General features: G+C 60.8%; 1 protein-coding gene across 2 annotated transcripts in view; it reads right to left on the bottom strand.

The window, feature by feature from the left end:
• Nucleotides 1–2,609: 2,609 nt before the first annotated feature.
• LOC144728464 (agrin-like) overlaps nucleotides 2,610–19,599 on the bottom strand; it is a 144,147-nt gene continuing 127,157 nt past the window's right edge. For both annotated transcript variants that reach the window (XM_078607928.1, XM_078607929.1), the window contains 29 exons: nucleotides 19,422–19,585; nucleotides 19,046–19,154; nucleotides 18,207–18,326; nucleotides 17,835–17,999; nucleotides 17,383–17,526; nucleotides 16,949–17,067; nucleotides 16,581–16,686; nucleotides 15,854–16,053; nucleotides 15,474–15,585; nucleotides 15,070–15,216; nucleotides 14,398–14,525; nucleotides 13,764–13,887; nucleotides 13,171–13,290; nucleotides 12,729–13,034; nucleotides 12,231–12,423; nucleotides 11,175–11,390; nucleotides 10,650–10,734; nucleotides 9,915–10,059; nucleotides 9,381–9,515; nucleotides 8,639–8,738; nucleotides 7,939–8,103; nucleotides 7,171–7,282; nucleotides 6,711–6,827; nucleotides 5,541–5,733; nucleotides 5,260–5,347; nucleotides 4,555–4,779; nucleotides 4,094–4,197; nucleotides 3,427–3,609; nucleotides 2,610–2,792 (listed from right to left, as the gene is read on the bottom strand). In XM_078607928.1, coding sequence (XP_078464054.1) covers nucleotides 3,449–3,609; nucleotides 4,094–4,197; nucleotides 4,555–4,779; nucleotides 5,260–5,347; nucleotides 5,541–5,733; nucleotides 6,711–6,827; nucleotides 7,171–7,282; nucleotides 7,939–8,103; nucleotides 8,639–8,738; nucleotides 9,381–9,515; nucleotides 9,915–10,059; nucleotides 10,650–10,734; nucleotides 11,175–11,390; nucleotides 12,231–12,423; nucleotides 12,729–13,034; nucleotides 13,171–13,290; nucleotides 13,764–13,887; nucleotides 14,398–14,525; nucleotides 15,070–15,216; nucleotides 15,474–15,585; nucleotides 15,854–16,053; nucleotides 16,581–16,686; nucleotides 16,949–17,067; nucleotides 17,383–17,526; nucleotides 17,835–17,999; nucleotides 18,207–18,326; nucleotides 19,046–19,154; nucleotides 19,422–19,585 — 4,103 coding nt within the window. In that variant the 3' untranslated portion in view covers nucleotides 2,610–2,792; nucleotides 3,427–3,448. The remainder of the gene's footprint in view (nucleotides 2,793–3,426; nucleotides 3,610–4,093; nucleotides 4,198–4,554; nucleotides 4,780–5,259; nucleotides 5,348–5,540; nucleotides 5,734–6,710; nucleotides 6,828–7,170; nucleotides 7,283–7,938; nucleotides 8,104–8,638; nucleotides 8,739–9,380; nucleotides 9,516–9,914; nucleotides 10,060–10,649; nucleotides 10,735–11,174; nucleotides 11,391–12,230; nucleotides 12,424–12,728; nucleotides 13,035–13,170; nucleotides 13,291–13,763; nucleotides 13,888–14,397; nucleotides 14,526–15,069; nucleotides 15,217–15,473; nucleotides 15,586–15,853; nucleotides 16,054–16,580; nucleotides 16,687–16,948; nucleotides 17,068–17,382; nucleotides 17,527–17,834; nucleotides 18,000–18,206; nucleotides 18,327–19,045; nucleotides 19,155–19,421; nucleotides 19,586–19,599) is intronic.

Raw genomic sequence — 19,599 nt, 5'->3', positions numbered from 1 at the left:
GGGGGACGTGCACGGCAAGGCGCTCCCTCGGGCGGGGCGCTCATTGTGTGCGCTGCCGAGACGAAGAAGCCTCTGGGCTGCGTTGTCGCCAGCAGCGCTCGACTCGTCAACAAGTCCACCCCGACCCAATTGTCTCATCAGCTTCAGCGCCCACATGATCTCATTCGCTTCATGGCCCTCGACGTTCTCTATGGGTCTCTGTGTACTGTGTCTCTATGTGTCTCTGTGTGTCTCTATGGAGTCACGATAGGGTCCGTGGTGTTGGGGCGTATGGCCACAATCGCACGACTGAGGCTGTGTCTTTAAGGTGTCCGTGATCCTGTGGAGGTGCGGGTTGGTGGATCACGCGGGGAGTTCTGCAGTTGCCTCGAACTCGCCCAGTGAGCTGCTGGGGATGGTGGGGTGAGGAGGAGTGGCGTGGTGAGGTGAGGCGTGGTGAGGAGTGGCGGGGTGAGGAATGGCGCGGTGAGGAGTGAGTGTGAGCCAGGCGGCCGAGTTGACGAGATATCCGTTTATTGAGTTCAGCAGTGCAGGTTACATCAGCAAGAAGACCCGCAAGTAGAAACAGGTACAAAATTAGTAGAACGCCACAATATACACACCTTGAGCTCTCTGGGATTACAAAACGCTCCCAAATATAGGGGGGGAGGGCAGGGAGGGAGTGGCGCAGGGCCCCCGCCCCGACCCTCACCTGCCCAGCCCTCAGCCCGACCCTCACCTGCCCGACACTCACCTCCCAGCCCGACCCTCACCTGCCCGACCCTCACCTGCCCAGCCCCAGCCCGTCACTCACCTGCCCAGCCCGTCACTCACCTGCCCAGCCCAACACTCACCTGCCCAGCCCCCAGCCCGACCCTCACCTGCCCAGCCCCCAGCCCGACCCTCACCTGCCCAGCCCCCAGCCCGACCCTCACCTGCCCGACCCTCAGTGCTCCCCCGACTCACAACGACGACGGTCAATGGCAAACGCGCTCGCGGCAACAACAACAACACAACAATAATAATACAAATAATAATAACGACGACGACGACGATCACGACAACAACGCAGTGTTAACAGGTAGGCGCGTTCCCTGGCGACGGTGTCGGTTAGGCGGTGATGAGGAGCCGATTCGTGGTGACTTGGTGGTGGTGGTGGCGAGGGGGGGATGGATGAGTGAATTTGGGGGGCTGTTCCAAGCCCCCCCCCCCTCCAACCTCAACACCCTCGCGTGGCTAGCGACGGGCAGAGGGGGGTGGGCTGCTTGGGACAGACTCTCGATGAAGAACGGCCCGGACATGGCGTCATCCCGGCTGTGGGGTGCTGGGCGCCTCGACTCCCGTGACGGCGCGGGGCGGGGCGGCAGTGGCGGCAGGGACAGCCCCACGGCTACAATCAGCTGGGCTCGATCCCCAACTACTCGGGACGCCTTCCCGTGCGGAGGATGCACTTCCCCCCCCCCCCCCCTCGGGGAGTTTTTCTCCCACGGCCAAAAGTGACAGGACCCCCCCCCCCCACCGGACGACGACTGTCGAGACCGGGGTTGCTCATAATCCCCCCCCACCCCCCCCCAACAGCGTCCCCACGGCACCTCCGATCCGCTGTGCGTCGGAGGCGCCGAGCTCCTTGGAGGGGGACCGGCTGCCCCCCCCACCCCCCGAGCTCCGAACTGCCGCGCGTCCACTCGGAGCGACTTCTGCGGAGTGAACGCAGCCCCATAGACACCGCGTCGCATCTTACACTCCCCCCCGCGCGAGGAGCGGTGGCGTAGTGGTTAGCGCACTCGTGCCACGAACCCGGCGAAGCCGAGCTCGATTCCCGGCCACAGCTGACGTCAATGGTGATTATCGCGACGGGTACGTGGGGTGTGTAGCCATTGGCACTGGGGGAGACAAAGGCGGCCGGGCGTGGTGTTGGCCACCACACCACCCCCTCGTGTGCCGTCAGGACTTCACAGGTGCTTGCTAATGGCGCTTGCCCCAACGAGCCGTATGGGCTTACAAGGGGGCTCTTTGCCCGCATGCACGCTGTGTGTGTGTGTGGAAATGAGTGCGTATCGGCGTGCGCGTCATTAAAGAATTAAAATGTAATCATCAGTGATTTAACGATTCAACTCTCCACGATTCGATCGACCAATCGATCCTTTGCGGTGCGTGTAGAATCTACAGTGGTATGAATATATAATCTATAGTGGTATAAAAAACATGAGTAAAAAATAATCAACTCTTACGCAGACGATTCTATGAATGCACCGTGGGCATAAGAATCGATTTTAACCGATGAATCGATGCGTCCCTCCTGATGACAAATTTCCCCATCCGTCGTGCACGTCAATCATGCGCATCCGAGCTGCACATTTACAGAGCGTACCCAAAAAAACACGCGCATCCCCCCCCCACCTCACCCCCATTCCACTATGCACAGTGCACCTAGACGCTCGCTAACCAATCAAAACGCGCATGGGCCTGCCTGATTTTTATGGAGGGAAAAAAACATACAAGAGGCCAATTGTATATTTTTCTCCTTCCCTTTAAGGCCACAGTGTTGTTACCGACACGGAACGTGTTGAGTTTATTTTTTGTTAATTGTGCTTGTGCACCAATGCAGTGTCACAAAAATATCAATTACATTTTATTGGGTGCACTTTGTAAATGTGCAGCTGCTAAGAACACTGGATCAGCATTCACAATGAGGAATGGGTGGAGCCAGCTGGAGCCAGGTGGAGCTTGGAGTAATTGGGTGGAGCAGTTGGAGCTGAGAGGTCTCCGTGTGGCATCCAGGAACCCAAGGGGAGCGCTCCACGCATATGACCCTGCACCACCAGGCACCACGAGGAGAATCATCAGTGTGTGTGTGAGAATGTGTGTGTGCCAATATTTGTGTATGTGGTCATGCAGTCTGCATGCCCAGCCACCGCATGCCAAAACAGCTTTTGTTCGGCCGGAATAGAGGGGGCTAAACAGACGCAGCACGGGCTAGAGAAGAGATGGAGTGATGTGGTACAGGAGGTTGTGGAGCTGAGTGGACTTGCCGATGACCGGTACCAGTAGTGTCAAGATCGGCCTCTATGGAGGAGGCTCGTGAAGGACGCTACTGGGCAGCTGGAGGCAGTCGCCTTCCAGCAACAACGGAGGGCGGAGGAGCGACGCTCACAACGAGCACCAGGCGACTAAAGCACAGCAAGCTGGCATAGCAGGGGGCACAGGTGGTGCATCGGCCACTCATCTCAGTCAGTCAACCCATGGCACCTGGGTCTGTCCCGTGACCTTCTGCCAGTGGGCGTTCGATACTTCACGTGGCCTTAACGTGCACACAGCCTGGCACAAGCACCGTGGTGACGTCACCATCACTCGGGGCGAATGGCGGCTGCTGTTGTGTGTGAGCGTGCGTGTATGGGTGTACGCGAGCGTGTGTGTAGTTGAGTGTACGTGTGTACGTGAGCGTACCGGAGCGTCACAATGGGGGTGGTCAGCGCGAGGAGGAGCAGTGGAGCAGCGGGGGCCGGTGGAGGGCGTCAGCGAGGAGGTCCACGGGGTGGCCCCCCACCTCGAGGTCGCGCACGCAGCCCACGAGGCCCACGGTGGAGCCGGGCGGCAGGCGCGGTGCACGGCGCCGCTCCGCCGTACCGCCTGCACGGCACACGGCACGCGTTATCACGTGGCACGCGTCACGTGGTACATCGTCACACGGCACGACGTCACACGGCATGAGTCATCACGTGGCACGCGTCACGTGGTACATCGTCACACGGCACGTCGTCACACGGCACGTGTCACGTGGTACATCGTCACGCGGCACGTCGTCACACGGCATGAGTCATCACACGGCACATGGTCACACGGTACAATGTCACAAAGCACATCATCACACGACACAATCAGTGGACGAGTGAGTGAGTTGGCGGATGAGTGGATGACACGGTTGGTGAGTGAGACAGGTGGATGCCACGGTTGGTGAGTGCACGAGCGAGTGACCGAGTTGGTGAGCGAGTGGGGGGTGTGAGTGGGGTCGGGTGAATGGGCAGGAAAGTGGACGTGCCGTGTGTGTCGCGCGGTGTGTGTCACGCGGTGTGTGTCACGCGGTGTGTGTCTGCGTGCGGGGCGTGCAACGTGCCGAGCCAGAGGGCCCCGTCCGTGTCGAGCTGCGTGGCTCCGCCCGCGGCCGTCCCCGTCACGGCCTCCGCATCTCCGACCTGCAGCCACCCGTCCTGCTGGTGCCTGCAGCACAGTACATTGCAATAAACAGCAATATAGACAAAGATCCCCCATGTAGCCTTAACAGGATGTTCGGGCAAGTGCTGTCAGCGAGCATCAATGAAGGCAGGCACAGCACACAAGTGCTGATGTTTCCACACCGCACCAGGTACTGATTTTAGACTGAGTCGACCTCAGAGAAGCCGAGGACCGGTTGGCCGTGAGCGCGAATCGAACTCGGGTCGCCGGGTTCGCAGTGCAGCGTGCTAACCGCTGCACCACCGCTCCCTACAATAGCAACATGGACACACACGCAGACCCAGAGCGGTCCACCACCGCCATCACCACGGAGGCCGCAAGCGCCACCACCGCGCCACGTACCTCCAGGCCTTGATGCGGACCCAGGCCTTGGAGTCGGCGGGCAGCGGGGCGGACAGCAGGCCCGGGCGGGAGCCCAGGTACCAGGTGAAGTGCACGCGGCCACCGCTCAGCGCGAGGCCCAGGTAATCGGAGCCCTCGCGGGCCTTGCCCTGCCACAGCAGCAGGCCCGGCCTGCCGCCGGCGCGCACGCTCAGCGCCAGCGAGTTGTTCTGCTGCGACTTCACGCTGTGCACGCACGCACACACGTGGTGACACACACACACGCACACACGTGGTGACACACACACACGTGGTGACACACACGCACACACGTGGTGACACACACACACGTGGTGACACACACGCACACACGTGGTGACACACACACACGCACACACGTGGTGACACACACACGTGGTGACACACACGCACACAGGTGGTGACACACACGCACACACGTGGTAACACACACGTGGTAACACACACGTGGTGACACACACGCACACAGGTGGTGACACACACGCACACACGTGGTAACACACACGTGGTGACACACACGCACACACGTGGTAACACACACGTGGTGACACACACGTGGTGACACACACGCACACACGTGGTGACACACATGCACGCGTGGCGACACACACGTGAATACGGGGTGATGCACGCGCACGCGTGGCGACATGCCACAGGTATGTAAAGCATCGTATGATTAAGTCGTACCTGTGCTTGATGGCGTTGTAAAACTCCACGTGAGTTTTCCCATCGAACGCAATCGCGATGCTGTCGCTCTGATCCCGCTGCTCCAGGGCTGTTGGCGTAACCACAACAACAACGACAATTAAACACAACAACAACAACAAACAAATCCGGTGATTATCCTGCCGGAATTTCCAATTTTGTCCCTTCGAAGGTCATTACTCTGGGGGGGTCAAGGGGCAGATGCAGAAATTAAATGTTGGCCGCACAAACACCACCACCACCACCGCGTCCACGGGCCTCACCGTTTTCACAGGTGCGGCCGGAAAACCCGCGCGGACACAGGCACTCGTAGAGCTCCAGCTGGGGCCGGCACTGCCCGCCGTTGCGGCACGGGTTCTGGCCGGACGTGCACGGGTGCTGCACGAAGTTGGTGATGTCTACGGCGGCGCGGTGCCCCTCGGTGAGGCTCGGCACGACCGTGCCGCCGATCGAGAGCTGCGGGGGAGCGAGCGCAGCGGAGGGGGAGAGGAGGAGGAGGAAGGTTCCTTCGTTGTCTGTGACGGTCGGCGGTTAAACCCTCGCGGGGGGGGGGGGGGCGTGGGGGAGGATGTACGACGTGATGGTCCATCCAGAACGGCATTCCAAGTCGGTGTTCTGGAATTGGTTTTGGTAGCGAGCGGAACGCGTTTGCTTGATACAGTACCGGCGTGTCCGCCACCACGTAGGCGGACACGTAGGCGGCCAGGCGTGGTGCTAGCCACCACCCCCTCGTATGCTGTGCCGGCCTTCATAAATGTTCGCTGACAGCTCTTGCCCCAACAGTCTGTTCAGGCTACATGGGGGATCTTTGTTGTAAACCAGGGCACGAGCATCCCTTTGGCAAGGGCTAACAAACAAATCAAATCTGGTGGAGAAATCTCACGAAACCAACACAAACATCAACAAACCATTCCAGGAAGATTTCCTGAAAAGTATTTTTTTCCACCCATCCACATCCCTACCCCCTCCATGTCTCACAAACACACAAAGACAAAGATCCCCCATATAGCCCGAACAGACTTTTGTTGGGGCAAGTGTTGTTAGCGAGCACCTATGCAGACCGACACAGCACACGGGGGGAGGGTGGGGGTGTGGACAGTAGCTCGTCCGGCAGATATTCGTGACACTGCTGTTGGCCATGAGCGGAGTCGGCGTACGGTACGTCCAGTAGACGTACAACCACAACTTTCCACCGATGTTATCCAAACGTTTCCCAGGTGCCATAATCACTGCACATCACCGCAGGGGAGACAAAGGTGGCCGAAAATTTGTTCTGACCAGGCGCTCGCTAACAGCACCATCACCATCATCGGTCACGGCCATTAGTTTCCTGCTCACGGCTAACATCAGTGGCGGGCCGATATAAGACACGGTCCCGGACCTCCCCTAGATCGACTCGGCCTTAAAGTCCCGGCGTGGCGGGTGCGGCGCACCTGCTGGATGGCGCCTGTGAGCCCCGTGGTGATGGCGGCCGCCCGTGCAAACTTCTTGAAGTCGGGCGCTCCCCCGACGTAGAATGGCTCCTTCACGTTGAGTGACGTGTGGGGGCTCTATGGGGGGGCGGGGGGGGGGGGGAGAGACAGGGGCACGGTCATGGTCCGTGCGGTATTTGTGAATGCTTTAAGGTTGAGAGTGTTAATGCGATAGTAACGGGGGGGGGGGCGGGAGGCGGGGGGGGGCACGGTGAAGGGCCGTGATGACGATCCGCCGGGGACGCCGATCGCCCCGGACGGCCACTCCTCGGCTTCCGTGGCGCAGATTAAAAACCTCCGACGACAAACGCGACGGAAAATCCGAGCGTGGTTGGTGAATCTGGAAGCTGACGCGGTCGCCTGTGGATGGGCCGCATGTCTGTGAGTGCGAGTCCATCCGTGCGTGAGCGTTCTTGCATACCGGGGACTCCCCGGTGAGCGGGCGGCCCTGGTTGATGGTCATGGAGCCGGAGCGGCCGCTGCGCTGCACATTCACCACGTGCCACACGCCCAGCGGGAGCCGCTCGGCGCTCCTGCTCGTCACACCACGGCACGTGCACACGCACACACACGCACCACGCACACGCACACGGGCACACACACACCACGCACGTGCACACGCACACACACACACGCACCACGCACACGCACACACGCACCACGCACACGCACACGGGCACACACACACCACGCACGTGCACACGCACACACACACACGCACCACGCACACGGGCACACACACACCACGCACACACACACACGCACCACGCACACGCACACGGGCACACACACACCACGGCACGTGCACACGCACACACGCACCACGCACCACGCACACGCACACGGGCACACACACACCACGCACGTGCACAAGCGGGCACACGCGGGTACACACATGGGCATACATATACGTGAGTAGACACATACAGAAAGACAAAGATCCCCATATAGCCGCACCAGGTACTAATCTTAGACTGAGTCGACCTAGGAGAGGCCCTGGACCAGTACAGATGATCGTCACCGGTATTGGTGGTGGCCTTGAGCGAGACTCAAAGCCAGCTTCCCACGTACACACACGCGCGTACTCACACACGGCAACAGCGGCACGCTCTCCTTGGCATGGGAAGCCGCCGACCGCCCCCCCCCCCCCCCCCCCCCCGGTGTCCCTCGAGGCGGCAGCACCCCGCACCTGATGACGGCGGGGCCCTTGCCCAGGTCGAACTTGAACTCCAGGAAGCCGTTGACGAGGTTGAGGGACACAAAGTCCCCGCGCCCGTCCGTCTGGTGGCCGTTGTAGAGGATCATGCCGTCCTTCTCCTGGCTCAGGAAGGACACCTCCAGCGTCAGCTTGCTCCTGCGGTGGAAGGGGGGGCGGGGGAGGGAGGGGGATTCGTCACCGTCGAGAGAAGAGAAGATGGCCGGCGTGGTCGAGACTACCGACGGAGTTGCGGCCGATGGCGGGAACCGCACGGCCGCCGCCAATTCCAGAACGCCGTTTGCGGATGCACCGTACACCGTACATCCTCTGCCGCTCCCCCCCTCGCCCCCGCCGAGACCGCGATAGTTTAACCGCTGACCTCGGAGCAAACGAAGGAATATTCCTCCTCCTCTCCCCCTCCTCGCTCGCTCCCCCGCAGCTGTCACAGCCGTCCCGAGCCTCACCGAGGGACACCGCTCGCGCACAGGAGCCGGATGGATCGTGGCATCGCGAGGCCGTGAGAGATGACGACGGCTTGGCGAGGCCTTCACCCGACCACGACCACGACGACGACGATGATGATGTGTGCGGGATGACGTGGCGGCTGGGATGCGAGGGCGACGCTTCCCGGTGACACGCGGGCGGCGGAGTAGCGTGCGTGCCCCCCCTCCCCCCACCCAGCCCCACTCACTGGTGCGTGGAGCTGACGGATTCCAGGCTCTCGCGCTCGATGTACGACGTGAGGCCGTTGAAGGCCGGGATGAAGGCCGCGGTCTTGTCCACCGCCACGTCTGGGAGGAGGGGACAGGGCACGTGAGCGCGGCTCGCTCGCCACGCAAGGCAACGCGGAGCTCGACCGTAACCTCGGCGCCAGGGCCTCGGCCTGACTCGGTGGCACAGCTACAAAGACAAAAAACCCCGTCGAGTCTTCAACAGACTGTCGGGGCAAATTCTCTCAACACGAGGGAGTGGGTGGCCAACACCACGCCCGGCCGCTTTTGTTTCCCCAATGCTCATGTTATTTGTGCATCGCACCAGGTACTCATTTGAGGCTGAGTCGACCTAGTGGATGCCCAGGACCCCGATCAGGTATTCATCACCGATGTTGGCCATAAGTAGGAATCGAACACGGGTCGCCGGGTTCGTGGCGCAGCGCGCCAACCGCCACGCCACCGCTCCGCGGAGCGACACGCACACGCACACACGCGCACGCACACACGCGTCACACAGACACACACGCACACACACGTGCATACGCACGACCCATGTCACACGCACACACACGCACGCACGACCCGTGTCACACACACACGCACACACGACCCGCGTCACGCACACAAACGGGCACACGCGCACACGCACGACCCGCTTGACGCACACGCGCACACACGCGCTGCCCGCCCCCACCGCCCCCCCCCCCACGCCCCGCGCACCTCGGTCACAGAGCTTGCCCTCGCGCCCCAGCGGGCACTCGCACTTGAAGCCGCCCTGCGGCAGCACGAGGCAGCGCGACGACGGGTGGCACGGGCTGGGCTCACACGCGCTGCTCGCGTTGGCACACGTCGGGCCTGGGGGGATAAACAAGAGGTGGTGGACGTGGTGGTGGACGTGGTGGTGGTGGTGGTTGCGGTGGTAGAGGTGGTGGTGGAGAATGCATGTCCGTGCATGGGTACATTTCAGTGTGAGGTGCAGTGTGCACGTGTGTGCATGTGTGTGCGTATGTGCGTGCGTGTGTGTGTGTGCGTCTGCGTGTGTGTGTGCGCATGTGTGTGTGCGTGTGTGTGCGTGTGTGTACGTGTGTGTGCGCGTGTGTGTGTGTGTGTGCGTGTGTGTGCGTGTGCGTGCGTGTGTGGGCGCGTGTGTGTGTGTGTGCGTGTGTGTGCGTGTGTATGCGCGTGTGTGTGTGTGTGCGTGCGTGTGTGTGTGCGTGTGCGCGTGTGTGCGTGTGTGTGCGTGTGCGTGCTCACCGGTGAACCCTTTGTGGCAGATGCACTGGTACGCCTCGGCTTCCCTCATCCGGCACACGGCCTTGTTGTGGCACGGGTTGGGGCGGCACGGGTTGTTGCCGCACTCCCCGATGCCCTGGCCGTACCGCACCTCGCCGCCCTGGATCTGCACAACGGCGCCAGCGTGAGCGCCGGCGACAACCGCCCCGTGGCTCGCAAGCGACGCGCAAGATCGCGAGGTCATATCCTGTTCAGGGGCGGTTGACTCAGCCAAACATCATCATCATCATCCCTCCGGGGTGGATAACACGAGTACTACTTTGTGGGGAAGTCAACAGCAGTTATCCTGTGGATATACTCAACCCCATCATAGGCATGTGGAATTTACACCACTGGCTTTGCAGGGCTGTAAACGGGAGATGAGCACGAATGTGTCAATGCTCATTTCAGCCAGGAACTCACTCCTGTCTTGTTTCCACACACACACACACCACACGCACACACGCACACACACACACACGCGTGTGTGCGCGTGTGTGTGCGTGTGGAACTTCTCTCCCACCGTACGTAGCCAACCGTGCTCATCGGAGGCGCGGGGAAAGGACGACAAACACATTCAGACGTATTCCCATCATGCACACACACAAAAGGCAGAGTTCCCGCCCCGTTTCGCCTCAACACCCTGTTGGGGCAAGTGCTGTCAGCGAGCGCCTATTGATGCATACGCGAGAGGGCGGGCGGCGCGAGCGACGCTACCTGCAGGTTGTAGGCGACGTCGTTGACGAGCAGCTGAGTCAGGCAGCCCGTGAGTCCCCGCTGCACCAGCGCCTGCTGCTTCACACTGGTGGGGGGCAGCGGTGGGTGGGGGGGGCAGTGATGCCGTGGGGGGGGGGGGCAGGGGACGCAGAGGGATTGGTGGGGCAGCGATCGGGGGTCTGTGCAGCCGCGACAATTTGTTTTGTATGCCACGGTTTGCCGGGTGCAAGGCCCGAAAAGGCGCAAGCTGTGAAAAGCGGCCAGCAACAATTGGTACCATCAAGGCTATTGTCACCATCGTTGTCGTTGTTGTTGTTGTTCTCAGAGCGAGGGGGAGGGAAGAACGGACCAGGGCTTCGCTTGAGCCGGCACACCACATCCGGTATGCCGCTCGCCTTGTGCACGTGGCTACTGGTTTACGACGCGGTGAGAAATTAAGGCGCAGTAACCACCCCTCCAGTCCACCAACCCACACCGCCCCCCCTCCCTGCCCCAGGCCCCCCGCCCCCCGCGGTTTGCGCTCACGTTTGCATGACGTTGGCGGGTGCCCCCCCTATGAAGAGGTCGCTGTCGAGGTTGAGACCCTCGGAGCCGGGGGGGCTCTCTCCCTCCACGGGGATCTCCTTCTCCACGGAGAGGGAGCCGGTGCGCCGGGTGCGCTGCACTTCCACGCGGAACCAGCGGCCCAGCTGCAGCCTCAAGCGGCTCGTGATCACCGCCATGCCCGAGCCCAGGTTGTACCTGAGAGAGGGGGGGGGGGGGATGACGAAGATTGTCAGATGCGCTTCCGAGGCCGTCTGGAACGCTCTTTCCTTCCGATATTAGGAGGCCATTGGAGCTGTGCACTTTGAAATCCTCATCGTCTAGAATCTAGATTGCCAAACTCGTTTCTTCAGAGCTGCTTTGTGTGTTTAGTTTGTTGTCCTTCCCCCGCACTCGCGATTAGCACGAATGGCGACGTGCTGTGTGAAAGAAGTCAAATCTGCATACAAAAACATACTCATAGTCAAAGCTGTTCATTCACAGATTTTACTTTCGCGAAATTCGATTATTCTCGGCGTTATCTTTATAATATCTCTCTCAGAGTGAGAATCTTTATTTGTTCTGGACGAGGAATCCGATGAGCTATGAAGCTCTTTCTCACAGATGTCCAGTAGAAGCGGGTCAATGAGTTAAAACAACAACAACACACACAACAACACAACAACACATATCAACGATATGAATGCAAAGCAGATAAAAGGTAGGCAAGGCACTACAAATAATTGAATAAGTGTACAAGTATAGATTACGTGACTACATAATTTCCTTCCGATTTTTCAACACTAAAAACGCGCCTTCTAAGTTGAAAACTAATGTCTTTATAAACCTTACCTCTGGTTCACGCGGTTGGCTATGCACGGCGCGAAACAAGGTCTACACAGCACGTGCAAGCCTGGGCAAGGCGTCACGTGGCCTGCAACCGAGCACTGTGGAGGCGAGGGTTGGCGGGTCACCGCGCACATTTTAATTCATTTGTATCGAATAAAAGTTGTTTTTTTGCGGGGGGTGGGGGGTCAGGGGGGCTGGGTGGTCGCTGACCGCAGCTGGACGACTCCGTTGACGAGCGCAATCGAGAAGAAGTCGCCGACTTGCGCCTGGCCGCTGTAGAGCAGGAGGCCCGTGGGCCGCATCGAGCGGAACAGCAGGCTCACGCGCACCGTGTAGAAGGCCTCGATCGGTTCGAAGGCCAGGAAGGACTCTCCTCCGAACGCCGGATGGTGGTAGCGGACCTCTGCGGAGCACCGCCGACGGTGGGGTTGGAACGTCGCGTTCGCAACGCAAACGTACACAAACGTGAATCCAGCATCGGCTTGCGGGTGCCGCTCACTAAAGGCGCTGTTAAAAGCTCTACGGGGAGTCTTTGTACGAGTGGAACGATCTGTGCATACACAACTGTATCAGGCGATTGGGGCCACTGCCAGAAACGTCGCCTATGATTTTAATAATAATTTACTATTATTTTAATTGTAAGGCGACTGCCAATGCAGTATGACCTATGAACGCATCAACGAGGGGGACAGGGGGTGCTGGACCTGCCTTGTTCACAGACGGCGCCGCCGCGCCCGACGGGGCAGATGCAAGTGTAGCCCGAGGGCTTCTCGGGGCGGCACTGGCCCCAGTGGAGGCACGGGTTGGTGGTGCAGTCGTCGCTCTCCTGCGGGCCGGGCCGCCGCTGCTTCGGTGACGGAGCCGCGGACGGCGCCGCCGGAGGAGCGGCGGAAGGAGCGGGAGGAGAAGCGAGAGGAGGAGCGAGAGGAGGAGCGCGCTGCCGAGTTACCGCGGAGGCGGTTGCCGCCGCGGCCGGGAGCGAGGAGACGGTGGCGGCCGTAGGGGGCGGCGTCGCTGGGAGGGGGAGAGATGTCGCGCGTCAGTCGCGGGGATCTCCGTGTCTGACCTGGTGAGCGCTGGGCGCAAGATCCCATACGATCCCCCGCGATCCCGCGCGATCTCCCACGATCCCGTGGCGTGCGGGCCGTACCGGGCGTGAGGAGCGAGACGTGTCCGTGCTCGGGCTTCGTCACGACGATGCCTCTCTTCCTCTGCGAGCGCAGCACCTTGAGCAGCGCCCTCCGCACCGCCTCCGCCGAGACGTGCGAGTCTGGGGGGTGTGGAGACGCGGGGCGCAGGGTCAGAGTGCGAGCGCTGCTACCGCTACCGCTGCTGCCACCACTACATAAAATCACCACCTTTACAGCCACCAATATTACCACTACCACCGCTACCGCCACTACCACCGCTATCGCAACCACAACCAATACTGCCACCGCTACCACTACCGCAACCACCACCGCAGCTACCGCCACCACTACCACCGCTGCCGCCACGAATACCATACCACGACCAACATCACTATCACTACGGCTACCGTTAACATGAGCGTTACCACTACCGTGACCATTATCACCACGGTTACCACTGGCACTACTCTTACTACGACCACTGGCAACGCTTATTCCTGCACCACCACCAACACCACCATTAACGCCACCACGAGAAACCACAACCATCATCGCAACGATCACCACCGCATTCTCGCTGTGCTATCCTGCGCCGCGTCCGATTGGCTCTTACTGGGATCAAAGTGCAACTCCACGTCGGCCTGGACGTGGCCGTTGGAAGGCGCGGACGCGAAGCGGAGCACGCGGGCGCTGCGGAACCATTTTTGCACCTCCGAGTGCAGCAGCATGTCGCTGAGCTGCACATGCAACACACAAAGACAAAGACCCCCGCCCACAGGGTAGCCTTGACAAACCGTCAGGGCAAGTGTTGTTTGCGAGCAGCACCTATGAAGGCTGGAACGGCACACGCGGGGGATTGGTGGCCGGCACCACGCCCGGCCGCCTTTGTCTCCCCATTGGCGATGTTTACACACCGCACCAGGTACTCGTTTAAGGCTGCGTCGACCTGGGGGTAGGCCCAGGACCGGTTCAGATATTTGTCGGCAGTGTTAGGTGTAAGAGGGACTCAAACTTGCGTTGCTTGGTTCAACGCACAGTGCCCTGACCACACATGCACACGCACGCTCACACGCACGCTCACACGCGCGCACACACGTGCACGCGTGCTCACACGCACACGCACGCTCACACGCATGCTCACACGCACACACGCACACGCACGCTCACACGCACGCTCACACGCACACACGCACATGCACGCTCACACGCACACGCGCGCACACACGCGCACGCGCGTGCACACTCACGCCGTTCTCGGTGCTGCTCCGCGTCTCCGCGAACTGCTCGGACGTCGGGTCCGAGAGCCACGGTCCGAACGTCGTCTCGGTGCCCTCGAGCTCCTCGATGGACAGCTGGGCCAGCACGACGCGCGTCGCTGCACACGACCGCGCACGTGCACACACACACACACGTGCACACACAGACACGCACACGTGCACACACACACACACACGCGCACACGCGCACACACACACGCGCACACATACGCGCACACCGCCACGGCACACGTTCACGTGAAGACGTGCTCACTGACGCGGCAAGCAAGTATGCGAAACTGGTTCGCTCACTCGTTCGCACACTCACTCATCATCACCCTCTTTACCTCTGCGCGTCGTCCCCGAGTTACCCCCAACAAGTTGTCACGTCACCACCACGTGACCACCACGTCACCACCACGTGACCCCCACGTCACCACCACGTGACCACCACGTCACCACCACGTCACCACCACGTGACCCCCACGTCACCACCACGTCACCACCACGTGACCCCCACGTCACACCCACGTGACCCCCACGTCACACCCACGTCACCAACACGTCACACTCACGTCACCACCACGTCACCACCACGTCATCCCCACGTCACCCCCACATCACCACCACATGACCCCCACATTGCCGCGTGGCCCCCGGCACCTGGGCAGGCGGAGGCGGCGGGGTCGGTGGCCAGGGTGCGCCCATCGGGGCAGCAGCCGAAGGCGGAGTTCTCGCAGGAGGAGCGCTCCGCGATGGAGCCGTTGGCGACCGGCACGGGGACCGGCTTCACCGCTCCTTCCCCGGTGGCTACCGGTGTGGCGCGGGAGACAGAGAGAGATGCGAGTGGTGAACCACAAAATTGGCCGTGTGAGATCGCATTTTGAGCCCGGTAGAAAATCTATAATTAGTGTCCCCGTGATTATTGTTATGGCACAGAGGCAAGAACGATTACACAACACAAAGAGACCAGCACGGAGACACAATCACAACTGTGCCGACTGCCACTGCTGTGCGGTACTGTCTGTGTGTGTGTGTGCGCCGCTGTGTGTGCGCCGCCGTCTCACCGGTGCCGCTGGCTGTGCCGCCACCGCCGCCACTGCCCTCCTGGTCCGAGCCATCGCCGCTGTTCGAGCCACTGCCCTCCTCCTCCGGTGGGGGCAGCGCCTCCACCTCGTCCTGGCACACGGCGCCGGTGACACCATCAGTATCGCCGACGTGCGTCTCTGTATGTGCGTGTGTCTCTGTATGTGTGTTTCCGTGTGCGTGTGTCTCTGTATGTGTGTTTCCGAGTGCGTGTCTTCATGTGTCTCCATGTGTCTGCGCATGTGTGCCTACGTACGTGTCTCCACGTGCGTCTCCGTGTGTTTCCGTATGTCTTTGTCTCCGTGTGTGCGTGTGTCTGTGCGCGTGCGTGTCTCTGTGCATCTCCGTGTGTCGTTCTCACCTCTTTCTGCTGCCCTGCGGCCGCGGTGCTGGCGCCGTGCGGGGAGGCGGTGTGGGAGGCCCTGGCCCCCGGGGGGGTGGGGGTCCAGGGCGCCTGCTTGGGCAGCGTCACCACCGCAGAGTGGGGGGGGCGGCCCGTGGTGGGGGGGGGCAGCAGCGGCCCCACGTGGGGGTCCCCCACTTGGAACGGGGGGACGGGTTCTGCGGACGACGACAGGGAGACGCTCACTGTGACAATGACGGTGGCGGCGAACGTGATGGCGACGGTGGAGCGAGCGAGTGTTTTTAGTGAGCAAGTGTTTTTGAGCGAGCGAGTGTTTTTAGTGAGAGTGTTTTTAGTGAGAGAGTGTTTTTAGAGAGAGAGTGTTTTTAGTGAGAGAGTGTTTTAGTGAAAGAGTGTTTTTAGTGAGCGCGTATTTTGAGTGCTTTTGAGCGAGTGTTTTTAGTGAGCGAGTGAGTGTTTTTAGTGAGCGAGCGAGTGTTTTTAGTGAGCGAGCGAGTGTTTTTAGTGAGAGAGTGTTTTTAGTGAGAGAGTGTTTTTGAGCGAGTGTTTTTAGTGAGCGCGTATTTTGAGTGCTTTTGAGCAAGCGAATGTTTTTAGCGAGCGAGTGTTTTTAGTAAGCAAGTGTTTTTGAGCGAGCGAGTGTTTTTAGTGAGAGAGTGTTTTTTGAGCGAGCGAGTGTTTTTAGCGAGCGAGTGTTTTTGACGGAGCACGCCGCCTGCGAGACCTGGGCAAGGCCCGTGGGACGCGATGGAAATGGCTGTGCCCTGGCGGCATGCGATGGTGAAGAGCTGGCACCGATCGGCGTACGTCACCCCGTCCGTGCCGCACACCTACACACACGCACGCACACGTGTAACTACAGGCGCACGCACGACAGAGCGTGGCTTGACGACGACATGGGAGGTTGCTGCCAGAAAGATGCGGCCACTACTTGAGCACATTGGCACTGCAAGGCAGAGAGAAGTGGAAACAACTGACGAAAGGCCCAGCGGACACCTACGGGGCTATCTGCCCACGGATCGTGATAACGACGGCAATCATGCGAGCAAGCGGGGGTCGGGGGTCGGGGGTCGGGGGGTGACGGCGGCTCACCCTGGTGAGGTTTCGCTCGGAGCACGCGGTGGGGCACTCGCAGCGAGCGGCGCCGCCCTCCTCCACGCACACGGCGCCGAAGCGGCACGACAGCAGCCCGCAGGAGGCCGGGGTCGGCTCTGCGGGTCACGCGCACCGTCGTGGACACCCACGTAGTCACTTAAACAACTACACAAAATCACTTAAGGCAGCACAGACGAAGCAGAGGCGTATACACTGGGAGACGCAAAATAATCAGCTCTAGAATCGTGACCTCGAATCGCTACAAGTCACCGGACTATGGAGCGCCAGAATCGTCACGCGTGTTCCCGCACACGCGTGTTCCTGCACACGCGTGTCTCACACAGACGGTGGCTGCTCCCCTTGAGGGCCCTGCCCCAACTCCGACCCCCCCCTCCCCCCCCCCCCCCCACCGCTGCCCCCCCTCCCCGTACCTTCCCGGCAGCCCGCGGGCCCCATGGCTTCCCCGGGCGGGCACTGGCTGCATTTGGGCCCCAGGATGCCGTCCTTGCAGGAGCAGCGTCCGGTCATCTGCTCGCAGTCGTCCCGCACGGAGCCGGCCGAGTCGCACTTGCACGCTGGGCAGCAACGGGGGCAGCAGAGCGACCGCATCATCATCGTCACCTCCATCATCATCATCGTCGTCACCTCCACCAACACCATCATCATCATCAGATCCACCGCCTACACCACTATCACCACCTTAACCACCACCATCATCACCTCCACTACAATCACCATCATCACCACCACCATTACCACTTCAACAACCACCATCATCGACTCCACCACCATCATCACCTGCACAATCATCATCATCAACACCACCTCCACCACCACCACATCACCGCATCACCGCATCACCACCACCACCACGCCTCCGTACGTATGCATCCGGGCTGCTCCTCCACCACGATGCCGCGGAAGTTCCAGAAGCTCGGCTCGCAGCGGTCGCACTTGAGGCCCCCGACGCCCGGCTTGCAGGAGCACTGGGCCGTCGCCGCGTCGCAGCTCGCGCCGTACGCACCGTGCCGGTTACACGCGCACGTGCCTGAGTGGCCACACGCGAGGGACACGTACGAGGGCGTGTGCGTGAGCGTGCAGTGTGGCACGAGTAAAATGTCACAAAACTATTTGAATTCACTAAATACAACCGTCACGTACAACACGTCCCGCGTGACAGCTCGAGCGTGACGCCCCGTGCGTCGCGTCGTGTGCGCGTCACGTCGCGTGCGCGTCACCGTGAGCCCCCACTCACTGGGGCAGCCGGCGAGCCCCACGCCGAGGGCAGCTGTCTGGTTGTCGGGGCAGCAGCCGTACACCGATTGGCTGCAGTGGGCAACGGGGTCGGCGGAGGTCGTGGGAACGGGGGCAGGCTCTGTGGGGGGGTACGGGGGAGGAGTTTTGCGTGCGTCAACGTGCGTGAACACGCGCACACAAACCCATAAAGCACGCACACTCACACGTGCACACAAACCCATACGCACGCACACTCACACACTCACACGTGTGCAGCACAGCTTCGCGCAACGGGGCACTATTCCATGTTGAGTCTGGAGAGATGAAGGTTTGTTTGGTAATTTGTTCCCCACAATCTTCTGCAATGACAAATACAAAGACTCCGAGTATAGCATTGAACAGACTGTTGGGCAAGTGCTGTTAGCGAGTACCTATAAAGGCCGGCACGGCACACGAGGGGGTGGGTGGCCAGCACCACGCCCGGCCGCCTGTGTCTCCCCAGTGATGATGTTGTAGACTGAAACAGGTACTTAAGGCTAACACTACCTAGAAGAGGCCCAGGACTGGTTAAAATATTCGCCATTTGTGGATCGTGAGCAGAAAGCCTGGTTCGCCGGGTTCAAAGTTTAAGCGCGCTAACCGCTGCGCCACCACTCCGCATGTGCATTTACAGTACATGCACACGCATGTGCATATACAGTACACGCACACGCATGTGCATATACAGTGCACGCACACGCATGTGCGTATACAGTACATGCACACGCATGTGCGTATACAGTACACACACACGCATGCGCATATACAGTACACACACACGCATGTGCGTATACAATACCCGCACACGCACGCGCTCACCCCTGATGCAGAGTCCGAGCCGTGCTAAGGTGAGGTCCGTCTGCCGGTCGCAGCGCGCCTTCTTCAGCTCGCACTCACTGCCGTACGTCACCCCGTCCGAGCCGCACACCTACAAGCACGCATGAAGACAAAGATCCCCCGTGTAGCCTCAACACACCGTCGGGGCAAGTGCTGTCAGCGAGCAGCACCCACGAAGGCCGACGTCGCAAACGACGGGGTGGGCGCCCAACACCAGCGGCGATGTTTATGCACCGGGTACTCATTTGAGGTTAAGTGCACCTAAGGGAGGCCCACGACCGGTTCAAATAGTCGTCACCGGGAATTGAACTCGGGTCGCCGGGTTCGTTGCGCGGCGTGGCGGGGGGGGGGCCCTCACCGGGCTGAGCGCGACGCTGCGGCAGGCGAAGTCGCAGAGGCAGCGCGAGTCCTCCACGTCGTCGTCCCACTGGCCCCCGAAGCGCAGGCAACGCTCCTCCAGGCACACGTCGCCCGACGAGCCCGAGCCCGACAAGCCGCCCTCGCCCCCCTCCTCCTCGCAGTCTGGGAGCGCGCGA

Source organism: Lampetra planeri, chromosome 28 (genome assembly GCF_965212315.1).
Source record: "Lampetra planeri chromosome 28, kcLamPlan1.2.h2, whole genome shotgun sequence".
Lineage (NCBI taxonomy): Eukaryota > Metazoa > Chordata > Hyperoartia > Petromyzontiformes > Petromyzontidae > Lampetra > Lampetra planeri.
This window is presented reverse-complemented; position numbering and strand designations above follow the sequence as displayed.